Source organism: Myxocyprinus asiaticus, chromosome 37 (genome assembly GCF_019703515.2).
Source record: "Myxocyprinus asiaticus isolate MX2 ecotype Aquarium Trade chromosome 37, UBuf_Myxa_2, whole genome shotgun sequence".
NCBI classification, from domain to species: domain Eukaryota; kingdom Metazoa; phylum Chordata; class Actinopteri; order Cypriniformes; family Catostomidae; genus Myxocyprinus; species Myxocyprinus asiaticus.
Genome location: NC_059380.1, coordinates 34,154,620 through 34,170,417, shown reverse-complemented (window position 1 = coordinate 34,170,417; position 15,798 = coordinate 34,154,620). Strand labels below are relative to the sequence as shown.

Here is a 15,798-nt window from a genome sequence, read left to right as displayed (position 1 = left end):
CAGCGAGGAAGTTAAGAAGGGTATAGAGAAGGAGCTGAGGAGGGAGCTGAGGAGAGCTAAGAGTTCTGTAACAATAGGATTGAGGGGAAGCTGCAACAGAACATTCCAAGAGAGGTGTGGAGGGGAGTGAAGAATATTACTGGTATGGAAGGGTCAGAAGGAATAGTGGAGGGGACAAAGGGACATGCTAATGAGTTAAACCAGTTTTTCAACAGGTTTGAATCAGAAACACAGGTTGAAGTTTCCTCCACCTCCGTAAATGTCTCTTTAAATGTCCCCACTCACACCCCTATGATGGCTGTCCCCTCTCATACCTCGGCTATTCCCTCCTCTACAGGTCTTCCTGTGGCACCACATGATGGGGCTATGACAACTACAGCTTGTCTCTACCAATTAGTAGATAATACTGCCCATCTCTTAGAGAACGATATTACAAAATCTCCCACATCTAGGAATCAGAATCAGCTTTATTGCCAAGTATGCTTACATATACAAGGAATTTGTCTAGGTGACAGGAGCTTCCAGTGTACAACAATACAAAAACAATACAAAAACAGCAGCAAGACATAGATAATAATAAAAAATATAAAATAGCTATACACATACGTACATACACACACAGACACACACATACATACATACATACACACATACACATACGTAGTACAATCTAATACAAATCTGTTATCTGTTATGTACAGTGCAAATACAAATCTGTTATGTACAGTGCAAATTTATTTTATTTTTTTTCCAGAGGAATGAAATGGCAGAAGAGGTTGGATGTGTTGGATAAATATAAAAAAGACTAAACTCTGTATTGCACATAGTTATTGCTCAATAGGGCAATTTAACTGTTCATGAGATGGATAGCCTGAGGGAAAAAACTGTTCCTGTGCCTGACGGTTCTGGTGCTCAGAGCTCTGACGCGTCGGCCAGAAGGCAACAGCCTTTTTCCTCACTCTGGAAGTGTATAGTTCTTGAAGTGGGGGCAGGGGTCAATCAATAATCCTCTCAGCAGTCTGAATTGTCCTTTGTAGTCTTCTGATGTCTGATTTCATAGCTGAACCAAACCAGACAGTTATTGAAGAGCAGAGGACAGACTCAATGACCGCTGAGTAGAACTGTATTAGCAGCACCTGTGGCAGGTTGAACTTCCTCAGCTGGCGAAGGAAGTACAACCTCTGCTGGGCCTTTTTCACAATGGAGTCAATGTGTATCTCCCACTTCAGGTCCTGTGAGATGGTAGTGCCCAGGAACCTGACCACAATCATCTCCACCGTTTTGAGTGTGTTCAGCTCAAGGTTGTTTTGACTGCACCAGACAGCCAGCTGTTTAACCTCCCTTCTGTATGCAGACTCACTGTCATCTCGGATGAGGCCGATGACAGTGGTGTCATCTGAAAACTTCAGGAGCTTGACAGAGGGGTCTTTGGCGATGCAGTCATTGGTGTAGAGGAAGAAGAGTAGTGGGGAGAGCACACATCCCTGGGGGGCACCAGTGCTGATTGTACAGGTGCTGCAAGTGAGTTTCCCCTGTCTCACAAGCTGCTGCCTGTCCATCAGAAAGCTAGTAATCCACTGACAGATAGACATGGGAACAGAGAGTTGGTGTAATTTATTCTGGAGTATAGCTGGGATGATAGTGTTGAAAGCCGAACTGAAGTCCACAAAAAGGATCCTTGCATATGTCCCTGGTCTGTCCAGATGATGCAGGACATGATGCAATCCCATGTTGACTGCATCATCCACAGACCTGTTTGTTTGATAAGCAAAGTGAAGGGGATCTAGAAAGGGTCCAGTGATGTTCTTCAGGTGGACCAACACCAGTCTTTTTAAGCTGATTTTGAGGGAAATAACACCGCCCTCACGGAGAGAGCTCTCACGGCCGAAGCTACAGAGGTTAGTTCACTCTCCGTCTCTGTAGCGGATGTAACCCGATCCTTCCGACGGGTGAATATCTGCAAAGCCGCGGGTCCAGACGGCATTCCGGGCTGCGTCATCAGAGTGCGCGCGAACCAGCTGACTGGTGTTTTTACGGACATTTTCAACCTTTCCCTCTCTTTGTCTGTAGTCCCCACATGCTTTAAAACGTCCACCATTGTGCCTGTTCCAAAGCAATCAAAAATCACTTGCTTAAATGACTGGCGTCCTGTTGCTCTGACCCCCATCATCAGCAAATGCTTTGAGAGACTAATCAGAGATAACATCTGCTCTGTGCTGCCTCTCTCTCTAGACCCATTGCAGTTTGCCTACCGCAACAACCGCTCCACTTATGATGCCATTGCATCTACAATACACACTGCCCTCTCCCACCTGGAAAAAAAGAACACTTATGTGAGAATGTTGTTTGTAGACTACAGCTCAGCATTCAACACCACAGTGTCCTCCAAGCTTGATGAGAAATTCCGGGCTTTGGGCTTAAACAGCTCGCTGTGCAGCTGGATCCTGGACTTCCTGTCAAGCAGATGCCAGGTGGTTAGAATAGGCAGCAACATCTCCTCATCACTGACCCTCAACACTGGAGCCCCACAGGGCTGTGTTCTCAGCCCACTCTTGTACTCCTTGTACACACATGACTGTGTGGCAACACATAGCTCCAATGCCATCAAGTTTGCTGATGACACGACGGTGGTAGGTTTGATCACTGACAATGATGAAACAGCCTACAGAGAGGAGGTGCACACTCTGACACACTGGTGTCAGGAGCACAACCTCTCCCTCAACGTCAGTAAGACAAAGGAGCTTGTGGTGGACTTCAGAAGAAAAGAGAGAGAACACAGTCCCATCACCATCAATGGAGCACCAGTGGAGAGAGTCAGCAGCTTCAAGTTCCTGGGTGTCCACATCACTGAGCAACTCACATGGTCCATCCACACTGAAGTCATTGTGAAGAAGGCTCATCAGCGCCTCTTCTTCCTGAGTCGGCTGAGGAAGTTTGGAATGAACTGCCACATCCTCACATGGTTCTACACCTGCACTGTAGAGAGCATCCTGACTGGCTGCATCTCCGCCTGGTACGGCAATATCACAGCCCACAACCGCAAAGCACTGCAAAGGGTGGTGTGAACTGCCAGACACATCATCAGAGGTGAGCTTCCCTCCCTCCAGGACATATATACCAGGCAGTCTGTGAAAAAAGCTTGGAGGATCATCAGAGACTCCAGCCACCCGAGCCATGTGCTGTTCTCACTGCTACCATCAGGCAGGTGGGATCACAGCATCAGGACCCGCACCAGCTGACTTCATGATAGCTTCTTCCCCCAAGCAATCAGACTTTTGAACTCTTGATCTCCCACGATCAAAATACATCAGCACTGCACTTTATTACTTTTACTCTTATATCGCACACCGGACTGTCATAAATTATATTATTATTATATTATATTCTCTCTTAACAACTTACTATCAACTGACAGCCTGAATGTCAATACAGTACATTACAACCTACTGTACATTCTATATATACTATATATACTTTTTATTTATTGAATAATTTGTATCTATATTGTGTGTATTGTACACTGTACAGTGTATGTTATTATTTGTATATTGTGTTGTGTGTAATTATGTGTATATTAGACTTTAAATTGTGTTGTGTAAATTTGATGTTTATTGTAAATTGGTATATGTCTCATCACTGTCATGACTGCTATGTTGATTGGAACTGCACCCAAGAATTTCACACACCATTGCACTTGTGTATATGGCTGTGTGACAATAAAAGTGATTTGATTTGATTTGATTTGATTCATCCACAGACCTGTTTGTTCGATAAGCAAATTGAAGGGGATCTAGAAAGGGTCCAGTGATGTTCTTCAGCTGGGCCAACACCAGTATCTCAAATGATTTCATGACCACAGACGTCAGGGCGACAGGTCTGTAGTCATTAAGTCCTGTGATTTTTGGTTTCTGGCGAAGCTGTCTGAGCTCTGCTGTAAACCATGGTTTGTTGTTGTTGAACTTTAAATAAGTCCTAGTAGGAATGCACATATCCTCACAGAAACTGATATATGATGTAACAGTATCTGTGAGCTTGTCCAGGTCTGTGGCTGCAGCCTCAAAAACACTCCAATCCATGCAATCGAAGCAGGCTTGTAGTTCCCGCTCTGCTTCATTGGTCCATCTCTTTACAGTCCTTACTACTGGCTTGGTTGATTTTTATTTCTGCCTGTAGGTTGGAAGAAGATGAATCAGACAGTGATCAGAGAGTCCCAAAGCTGCTCTAGGGACAGAGCGATATGCATCCTTTATTGTTGTGTAGCAATGATCCAGTATGTTCCTGTCTCTGGTGGGGCATGTACTGTGCTGTTTTTATTTGGGCAGTTCACGTGTGAGATTTGCTTTGTTAAAATCCCCAAGAATAATAATATCTGAGTCTGGGTATTGTTGTTACATGTCTGTGATTTGATCAGCCAGCTGTGGCAGCGCTGCATTCAAACACGCGTTTGGCACGATATATTCACTCACCAGAATAAACGAGGAAAACTCCCACGGTGAGTAGAAAGGCTTACAGTTAATAAAGAGCGCTTCCAAATTACGACAACACATCCTCTTTAACATTGTTACATCTGTACACCGACTTTCATTGATGTAAAAGCATGTTCCACCGCCTCACGTTTTCCCCGTTAACTTCGCGATGCGATCCGCTCTGAACAGCTGGAAGCCCGGCAGATGTATTGCCCAGCAAAATCAGCTGTCCGGAATGGCTTCACTCAGCCAGGTTTCTGTGAAGCACAAGGCAGCAGAGGTTGAAAAGTCCTTGTTTGTGCAGGTGAGTAGATGTAGTTCGTTCGTTTTGTTAGGAAGAGAGTGGAGATTCGCAAGATGAATGCTCGGCAGTGTTTGATTGGTTTCTTTTATGTCTTTTTTGCCACTAATTTGATAAAATAATAATACATTAGATATGGGGCTTGGTAATGTTTAAGCTATTATCTAGCTGACATCTGATGATTCTGACATAACTGTGGCCCAATTATGTTTGCTTTCTGGGGCTTCAAGGTACGTTGTGGGTGAGTTCTTGGTGGTTGTGTCAATTACTTGGTTGAGGTCTGGGGTGGGTGTGGCATATTTTTGGCTGTGGTATGGCTGATATCTGAGCATTCTGGCATAACTGTGGACCAATTACGGCTGCTTTCTGGGTATTCATGTAAGTTGTGGATGTGGCATGTGTTTGGCTGTTATTTGGCTGACATCTGCGCATTCTGGTGTAGTTGTGGTGCAATAATGGCTGCTTTCTGGGGAAATGGGGGACACAGGAAAGTTGGTTGCTTTCTGTTGTGGGTCCTGTCTAATTTCGGCAAGTGACTTTTGGGCCAATGTTGGACTGTAATTCCATGTGGTATGTGGGCCAAACTCCCTGCCGAAATGCTGCAAATTCACCCTAAGGCTGTTTTGCTATCTGGGAAAGATTTGACATTCTGAAAAAGTTCAGGTTGCAAAGAGGACTTGGTGTGACTATATGATTCCAGTTTTTCACCCGGCAAAGTTTCAGAGCTTGATAAATGGTAAGCCAATGTTGTTCTATTTCACCTTGGTCAACAAGCCACCATATGGGTCAGCTTCAGGATATTTGCTCTTATAAATAAAACATTATAGTAGCCTCAGAGAACCTCTTCCTTCGTGAGGGCGAAAGCTACTCAAGCTTCCCCCATACCATTTCCTGGCACATTACCTTGTGGAAAGGATAATGATGCAGGAACAGGATGACCGTAGCCCTCCTTCAAATATCCCCCCGGCCAAGCAATGCGTCAGCCAGAATATGAAGTGGGAAGAGAGGATGAAGGCACGCGCGAGCTGGGTGGTAAAAAATGCACCCGCAAGCGCAAACACATGGAGGTGCATGTTGAGCATCTTCAGCATCAAATGCATAAAATGCAGGACACATGTCAGAGGCTTTTGCAGGAATAACGGTTGCCAACAGGTGCTTGGACTCAGGTAAACAAACAGCTAGATGCCCTCATCTCCATCCAGAAGAGCTGTCCTTAGCAGCTTCAGGTATGTTTGATGTTGGGTATGGCCCTCTGAGGTTGGACCCAGAGGATCCCTCAGATTCTGACCTAGACAAAGACACTTCCCAGGGCTCAGATCCGGCTTCACTGGACCCATCGGACAAGGCTGTAATTTCTAGAGCAGCAGAGCATGCTCAGTTGCCCTTATCAGCCTCTGTTCCTTCATCATTGGTGTTTGATAGAGGCCCTCAGCGCCGAAAATCAGAAGGGCTGCCAATTGTTTTTGTGGCTGAGCTGCAGTCTTCCTGGAAGGCACCTAGCCCTAGCACCTTTCCCAGGTCACAGCTGGCTAACTTGGCTGGGGCAGAAATCTGTGGCCTTGCCACAGCTCCCTTGGTTGTGCCAACATTCACTATATTGGCTGGTGCAACAGCAAGGGCGGGCAGAGATGCAACACATCCGAACAAGTGCTGAAGGGCTGTGGATGTTCATGATATGCTGATCCGTGGGAACAGTGCTCATGCTCATACCCAGGCTCTAGGCCAGTCCAAGGCTTCTATGGTCCAGGTGCACCATCATGTTTGACTGTCCCAGTCAAATTAGTCAGACCAGGACTGTGGGGCTGTGTTGGCTGCCCCTGTTGTGCCAGGAGAAGTATTTGGCCCACCATCAGAAGCAGCCTTGGAGCAGTCACGTAGGGTGAGAGAGCTGACATGCTCTGTGCGGCAGATTGTGCGAACGAGGTGGCCTTCAAATGCGGGGGGATGGACCTGTTTAGCCCTGTCTGTACAGGCCTGGGCAGGTTCACAGCAGGCTTCAACCCAGAGTTCATCAGCAGGTTTGATCCAGGTGGCCCACCACTCCTTTTGCCAGCAGAATCCTACTTATCCAGCAAAAACACAACCAAGAGTGTTCAGCCTCCCAGGTCACACTCCACACCTCAACACCTGACTCATTGGTGCCAGTGTACCCAGTGCCCTTGGGTGCTCAGCACCCTGGAGTCAGGGTACAGGCTCCAGTTCAGGGCCAAGCCTCTACGTTACTGGGGTATTGTCCCTACAGTCCTGAAGGGAAAAGTGGAGAGCTATCCCTTTCAGCGGAGGTCTCAGTTCTTTTGAGAGAAGGAACAGTAACACTCCAGCCCTTGGATTTGTTAGGGCAGGGGTTGTTTTCCACTTACATTCTCATTCCAAAAAAGGATGGGGTCTAATGTCCCATCTTAAATCTGAAGAGGTTTAACCGTTATCTCAAACAGTTACCTTTCCAGATGCTGTGCCTGTTGACCCTCTTCACTGGCATAAGGCAGAGGGATTGGTTCACCATAATGGACCTCTGTGATGCCTATTTTCATATCCCCTTTCACAGAAGTCACAGGAAGTTTTTTCTTTTGAGACAACACATACGAGTACAAAGTTCTTCCCTTTGGTCTGTCGTTAGCTCCTCGTAGCTTTATCAAGAGCATGGATGTGGTGCTCATCCCACTCCGTCGTCATGGAATACGCATTTTAAATTACTTGGATGACTGGCTGATATGTGACCCAACCAAGCAGCAGACAAGGAGCGACACACTTGTAGTGTTGTCACACCTATGCAAGCTAGGCCTGACCTTGAACAGGGAGAAGAGTTGTCTCATCCCATGCAGGATGGAAACATATCTTGGCTTGGTGCTGGACTAAACTACCATGAGAGCCTGTCTTACACCTCAGAGGCGTCTGGTGTTGAGAAAGCAATTGTTCCAACTCATGGGAAAATCTAAAATGATGGTGAAGTGTGGCCGGAGGCTTCTCAGCCTAATAGAAGCGGCCTCTCGAGTAGTGTCACTGGGTGTGCTTCACATGAGGCCATTGGCACTGTTTAAAGGCACTTCATTGGAGGAGGTCTGTGCAGCTGCAGGCTGGGCTTCCTCATTGACGTTCACCTGGTTTTATCACATGAATGTGGCTTTGATCCATGCTCCATTAAAATGTCTCCAATAAGATACAAAACGTTCTAAAATTTAAATGCGGATGCATGGAGGATTTGGTTTTCAGAGCATCAAGCGCCCCCTGCTGGAATAAAACTTTGTGTCTCATAAGACACAGTCAGTGGCTGACAGCATATGCAATTTCGGTCTGTTCTCCCACAAAACTATCATATTTCTTGAAAACATAAGTCCTATGTGGAGTCAATGGAGATGTTAAAGGTGTCCATGGAAATGATCATTTGTTGTTTTCTGGGTGAGGAAAGTAGGCAGAAAAATATTTAAGATGAGCAGGTAAGAACTGTAATTTCCTGAAAGGATTAATTTCTGAATGAAACCTTTTTTTCTAAATGTTTGATATGATACACAGTGTTAATGCTATGACTATGATTTTCTATTTATTTGTGCATTAATTTGTACTATTTGATCTATTAATTATGCACCGTTTAATGTGTTGTAATGAAACAATGTTTTGTTCATAAATGGACCTATATTTGGACCTCCCAACATCTGGACAGATGGCACCAATGAGTTCTCTTCCGGATAGCTCTCACACTAATCACCATCATTGTTTAATCTCACAGTTTATGCCATTTTATCCCATTTACCTGTGCTCTGATCTAAAGTGACTGTCTCACAGATTGTGAGGTCATAACATTGCTTTTAAAACTGTTCTTTTGGAACTGCTCGGCCTGGTTTAGTTTGCTTTATCCTCTAAGTCTAATCTGCATTTGAGTCACTCAAATCTCCCGATTAGAATGAAAAAACAACGGTCCCCAAAATGATTGATGTATAATTACAGGAAACACTTTCATATGATCCCCTAACCCAAACCCCAACCCTAAACCATCAGTGGAGTAAAAATTGTATTTTAATGTGAAAATGCAACCTCTGAATAATGCTTAACATTGATTATGTGAAAATAATTACTTCTGGCTTCCATGGGACCACAACCCATGTCTTTGAGGTTGCTTGTGCAACAGTACAGTAGTGCCAGAGGTAAAGGTGATCACATTAGAATTGATGCAAAACTGTCTGATGGGGGATGCCGCTTGTCAATAATTTGACAGAATGGGGTTGATTTCAGCGTACATGACCATTCAGAAGCAACTTGTCAATTTCCGTGTGACCATGTTGGTCCATGACCCTATCAGAATGGACCAGAGATCTATTTTTGGGTCATGACGCACCAGTTGAGAACCACTGCTTTAAATCTATATATTAGGGAAACCCCATTGTTAACTCTTTGTGGTGTACACTTATTAGTTTACATGAATGTTTAGTTCAATCAGGAATTAATAATGGTAGAAAACAAGACATTGCTTCTCCTGAGTTCAACTCTGTGAGTAAAGGTCACATTGTTTTGTAAAAATAAAGAAAGAGAATATTGATGTGTTTTGTGGTGTAATGGGTGACTCAATAGATGCATTTCAAAATAAGGGTAAAGAAGGTCCACAAGCCAAAGGACATTTAAGTCAGCATGTGACTAAACAATGAGCTCCAAATGCAACACAACAGGGCATGTGCTTGAGTGAGCTGAATAAAGCTTCTTGTGACTAGTGTCTTTATTGCACAACAAAACAATTTGGCTTTGTCATTTATTTAGAGTCATATGCGGTATCTACAGTTAGAACAGTAGAAAAAGAAATACAGCAGACAGATGATGTCATGAACTCTGTTGCATCATAAATATAGAAATAACTATTGTATGTTCAAAGAGTTCGCTACAATAGTGCAACATTTCTTGTCATTTCTATCTTGAATGTGGCTGTTTATTCTGTTGCCGTGCTTTATCCGCACAGCAAAGGAGTGTTTTTAACCAGCCAATTTCTGTTTATTTTGCCAAAAAGAAACTAGTATTTTTGTCATGTATGTCACTAAGTTACTAGAGCAATTATCACATAAAATAAATTGTGCTGTAACACTTTTATGCTCAAAAAAGGTTCATTTAATTAAATTAGCTTTTTTAAGCTTGATGACATTAAAGTATATGTATTAAATAATTCCATACAGTCTGCGCAGGTCATAATTGCTTTTGACAATTCGAACCTTGTGTTCGTAAACATGCAGGCAGAGTCATCACTGGGAAGCATTGTGATTGGATGGCTTTTGTTGTTCATTGTTGTTCGCCTTGTTGCCGATCATAGCAAGTATGGATTGCCCCTTTAAAGTTGACATAAAACCAAATCTGATCCTTTTTACATTCTTAATACACGTTCCTTACCTTATTGTAATTGATTCAATAGTGAACATTATTCCAAAGAATCAAATGTTTGTCTTTGTGAGTTTTCATCAAAATGTAACAACTTGCTCCACCTCTAAAACAACTTTACTTTTCAGCTGACACCACAAAGCCCTTTTATTTTACAACCCTTTGCCTCCAGTCACCTGTCATATTGAGACAACTTTTAATCATCTTCTAATCAATTTCCAATGGATAAAATCACCTTAAATGTTTTCTTATTGAATATTCTGTTTCACTCTGAAATACATCACAGTACGGAAGTAAAATGGGTTATAAATGTTGTTTCATGTCGACTTTAAATCTCTTCAAGACTTAAAAATTGAAATTTTGTGTATGTTTTTTATATAACTCCCCACTCAAGCTTAGGTAAGGACAATTTCATAAATAGCTCTAAGAGTTTAGGTGACCTCTTCTGGTATTTGTCCCGGTATCCTAAAGCTTGTTTGGTCTAGCATGCCCTTTGTGTGGTGGGAGCTGCATCTAGTTCCTTCCCCACCACTGCTTCTGTGTAAGAAATGAAAAAAATCTTCGTGCCCTGTGCGCTCATGACCAGACGCATCGGGACGCACTGGTCTGCCAGTTGATTGGCAACACAGGAGTATCTTACACAGCTCTTCCCTGATCTGACGGTTGAGCAGCCCGTAAAAGAATGGGTTTACTGCGAACGTTGAGTACGCTAGCCAGGTTACGGGTCCTTCTGCTTCTTCTGAAGTACTGTGCGAGAAACCCAGCGACAAATGAAGGTGAAAGGCAAAATAAGGCAGCCAGCAGAGCAGGAACAGGCCCACGATGATGGCCAAAGTAAGCGCCGCTTTCCCTCCAACCAAAGTTCTCTTCTTTCTCTGAGGAACTTGATTTCTGCATACACTAGTGCTTGTGGTTATGATTGTGGTCTGGCTGTTGACAGAATCAGACCTACGCTTTGGGTGAGAAGTTGCTATTGTCCAGCTAGGGACCGGCCCCTTTTCCCGTGCAGCCATGTGGGCAACTTTATAGACATTCGCATAGACGGCTAGAATGATGGCTGCTGGTATGCAAAAGCAAACTGCGCAGAAAAGTATGGCGAATACCCGTCGATGTCCGCTGTGGCTCCAATGCAGAGAGCAGTGAGTGGCAGCAATGGAGCTTCGGCTTTCGTAACTGGGCCACCCAAAGACGGTAGCAAATCCAAGCAGAGTAGACGCCACCCAAACCAGTCCCATCATGGCAGCGGATATCCATGGGGTCATCTTAGCCTCATACCGCATGGGATGTACGATGTAAAAGTAGCGTTCAATGCTAATTACAGTTACTGTGAATATCGAGGCAGATATTAAAAAGGCATTGAGGAACACGTACAACCTGCATTCGAGTACGGAAAAAACTACACCAGCGAAGAATGGCGAGCCACAGACAATGCCAAGAGGCATGAGCAGGGCGGCACATAACAAATCCACAATGCACAGGTGACAGACTAAGATGAACTTGCGGAGATGGGGCGCTTTTACTACTACTGCTAAAACGCCACTGTTAGCCAAGAGTGCTACCACATTAAGTATCACCATGACAACAAGCCCCATCATGTCTTGCAAACGTGACTGCGGGTTGGACATGCTCCCTAACTGCATGCTGGGTGCCAGATGCATTGGGTGGCCATGGCTCAATGTCTCATTAAGTTGGGTTTCATTAAGCTCTGGTGCTGGAGGTAATCCTGATGTCTCCATTGTTTACAGTGTGGTACACCAAGCATGAAACAGAACTCTGGGCTTCTCCATCTTCCACAAGCCTGATTTGGCCACTCTTTGGTCTTGAGGTCAAAGGTCAGATCTGTTGAAAAAATAACAGAAAATTAAAAAATCAGTTTAATTAAAGTTAACACATCCTCAGCAATTTCAAGTTTTTGCCACTTGTGTTGTGGTCTTTACAAATGAGTGCTGTGGCTGTACAATGGTACAGTGATGGTATCAGATGGTAATACTGTGGAATATTGTGTTCCTGTAGCTCAAATGGTAGAGCATGGTGCTAGCAATGCCATGGTAATGGTTTGATTCCCAGGGAACACATAGTGATGAAAAACGCTGTCAAGAACATGTCCAGGTCACATTAATGGAAAAAAATAAAAATACAGTATATATAAGAACAAATTATATTTTGCATAAAGAAAATTAAGCCTATTTTAGGACCATTAAGATAGAAAATCTTAATGGTCCTAAAATAGGCTTAATTTTCTTTATGCAAAATATAATTTGTTCTTATATATACTGTATTTTTATTTTTTTCCATTAATGTGACCTGGACATGCAATAGGTGACATTTTCCATTTTCACATTTTACCCAAATTCAAATTTTTAGGTTACTTGACAATTTTTTTTTTTACAGTGTACCATGATATATAGATTCTTTAAGTTAATGAAAGTATAATTTTCATTACTCGTTAATCCATATATTATTTTAATTAAAATTTGGCTTTTTAATTTTTAAGAAAAATATAATTTGGGGTAAAAAAAAACAAAACAATGCACTTTTTGTAAGGTGGAAAATGGCGGGTTTCAGGAAAATACAGGAATATTTCAGAATTAACAGGCTATTAGTGAAACATTTCCAGTGCATTGTCATAATTTGTCTTGAACATGGGAGTCTAAACTCTGAGAGAAAAAGGGGGTCTTGATCAGACAGAATAATTCATAGTGCTCTATTCACAGCGCTCATGGTGCCGTAACCTTTTGAAGTGGAGTATAATGAGTGTGCTTGTTTGGCTGCAGCTGCTGGGGTTTCTCTTGCATTAGCATTAGTGTGAGCTCACTGTTACCTGCACATCACTACAATACAATCACAACACAGACATGATACACTTACAATGAAAGACATCATCACACAGCTGTTTTTTACTGTAGTTTCACTGTAGTGCGTAGAAAAGTTCTGATCACAGAGACCAGTGCGTAGACAAACTATTACTGTAAAATACTAGTTCTAGTTTATTATGCAGAGACAGCTATAAGTTTCCCCAATATTGTGGCTCTATATCGCTGTCGAAAATGACCTCTGTCTGTTAGCCCGACATTGTAACATTAGCGTACGTTTGGACTGGGATTATCTGTTTGTCGAACAATGGCAAAACCAGTTTGAATATGTAGAAATTACATTTATTAAACACTTCACCTTTAAGATTTGGTCTTTAAACTTAGATGTTAAAATAGATATTTATCATAGAAATGTATCTATACAGTAAATGTATTTATATACCTCCCCCCCCCACACTCCCCCAAATGTTCCAATGTTAATCCATGTGACATGTTTTTTTTTTTTTTTTCTGTCAGTAATCTCTTGTGCGCAGTCGAGACTATCAGGTCATCTCATAATCAGATGTGCAGGTTTTGTGTTATGAAAGTTATGAAAGGGGTGTCCTGCTTTCACTCTGTACTCTTTAACCTCACAAACACACTCTAGTGTATAAACCACATCAACATGAACTAAAACACGTTTGTTTGCACGAGTGTGCACTACATAATAAACTATAAAATATATGCCCTTTAAGCACTGTGTGCTCTAGATTAGAAACAATGAACAAGCATTTAATATTAACTAAAATCAGTTTTCTAATATAAAATGAATCGATCACTTATGTATTTAAGATTAAATGTGAATTTTTTGCACATAACTAAAAGCTAAAACCTCTAGATTCACTCTTCAATATAGTTTACATTTATTAAACAAAAACAGATAATGTAAGGTCTTACCCCTAAATTTAGTGACACAATTTTTATGAGTATAAAGAAATAATCTTACCTGATTTCCATGATGTAGTAAGTCTGGTCCAACATAATTTAAATTTCCAAAATCCAGGATCTCTCCATGAGTCATTTAAAGAAGACTGAGTTTATCCAGGACTCACTAAATGTGTTGAATAGAGAGCTTGATGGAGTTGTGCTTGGGTCTGCTGGTCTTTGCATTTAAGACTGACTGATAGCACCAGCGGAAGCCATTATGGAGGCAGATATACATGATGTGCAGGTCAGTCCATTAGTGGAATATAGTGTATCATCTATAGACAGAGCAATTACACTGTGTGTGTGGAGCCAGAGGACTGCAGGTGAATCCAGCAACACAGCACAGTAAAGAGAGAGAGAGAGAGAGAGAGAGAGAGAGAGAGAGCACAGCTGACCATGACTGAGGCAGTAACCATATTTAATACATAAACATATAAAATATAACATAAAATTAAAATTCCCTTTTAAAAACAAATGTTTTTATTTTTTAAATAAAGTATTTGTAGAGAGTGCTTTACAGAGAGCATAATATATGCATATTATTATCTGTCAGAATATTAAACTATTTATACTATTTATATGTTTTTCACAGTTAATCGCAATTAATCGCAGTTATTGAATGTGCTGAAATGTGACTTTATATATACTTATTTTCCTGTTAAAATGCATTTATCTTACCGTCCGGTAAGACGGAAGCGCAACGCGACACCAGGGAAATGCTGATGCTTAACTCCAGCGGGTCATGTGAATGCGGCTTATCAATCCCATCTGGGATTGTTTTCGACCAAAAAATACGGTTAATAGGTCCTTTCTCCATCACTTGGAGACACTTCACAAACATTCTGCCCTATTTCAGTCAGTTTTTAGAACTCACACAGAGCTGAACTAAATGTCAGAATCTAATGTCAAATTGGTAAATGCTTTAATCGCGATAATTGTTTTTACATGTCAAACATTTTAAATTAATCACATGCGTTAATGCTTTAATTTCGGCAGCCCTAATTTAGGGTACAACAGGGCTAAAGGCCCCGCGGGGTAAAAGGCTCCTGTAACAGTGTAAGGACAGGCAAAGAGGAGGCGGGAACCGGCTGAACAGTCAACATAAAATGTAATGATATAAATGAACTTAAAACAACATAAAAAATAAGGACACAGACACACATGCGACATGGCCGCATGTGTCTCTCTGTCTCTCTCTCTCTCTCTCTCTCTCGAACTGGCATCTCCGTCACCCCTTTATCTCGCTCTCCCGCTGATTGTCAGATTCAGCGCCGGCCGTGCACCCTCACGGCCTGGCCACGCCCTCCTCATTGTCACATTCCTCCCCTGCCAGATTCAGGCTGGGGAACCACCGGACTGACCTACTCCCCCCCCCATCTCTGGAGGGGTGATGCTGCCCTTCCGGCCATTCCATCAACTGGTGGTCCACCCCCCTCCTGGGAACCTGGGGTTGAGGTGAGGGGAGGCATGGAGAGAGGGAAAGGGTGGGCGGGAGACACACAGAGAGAGAGAGAGAGAAAAACTTGCTCACTGGTTCCTGGACACGCTGTCGCCCAGACCTCAACTGCTCCTTTGGTGGACGACAGCTCGCTCCTCCCCCAGCAGACGGCAGCGAGCCCTCCGACCCCTGGTGGACGGAACCGCTCCTCCCCTTCTCGGTGGATGGCAGCGGTTCCTCTGGCTCTCGGCGGCCGGCAGCGACCCCCACATTGACTCATCCAAGCATAGAGATTAGATTGTTTATAGAATACTTGAGATGTACTAAAATGCCAACTGTGTTGAAATTAACAGGAAATGGTTGACTTTTTCTGAAGTAGTTAAGCATCATCGTAATTTGTCACTCAAAAAAGCATTTTGGTGTCTCAAAATTATTTGCATCATTTGATAAATTTTGCACTAT

At 42.8% G+C, this 15,798-nt stretch overlaps 1 protein-coding gene across 1 annotated transcript; it reads right to left on the bottom strand.

Annotated features, from left to right (window-relative positions):
- Positions 1 to 10,072: 10,072 nt before the first annotated feature.
- Positions 10,073 to 14,169, bottom strand: LOC127428052 (probable G-protein coupled receptor). The gene is made up of 2 exons (XM_051676081.1): positions 13,918 to 14,169; positions 10,073 to 11,958 (listed from the first exon to the last, which is right to left on the bottom strand). The coding sequence occupies exon 2, from the start codon at positions 11,853 to 11,855 to the stop codon at positions 10,551 to 10,553; it is 1,305 nt and encodes a 434-aa protein (XP_051532041.1). The 5' UTR covers positions 11,856 to 11,958; positions 13,918 to 14,169; the 3' UTR covers positions 10,073 to 10,550.
- Positions 14,170 to 15,798: the final 1,629 nt, after the last annotated feature.

What these genes read in the sequence shown, in the direction of transcription:
- LOC127428052 (XM_051676081.1), bottom strand. Translation starts at nt 11,855, where the DNA reads ATGGAGACATCAGGATTACCTCCAGCACCAGAGCTTAATGAAACCCAA.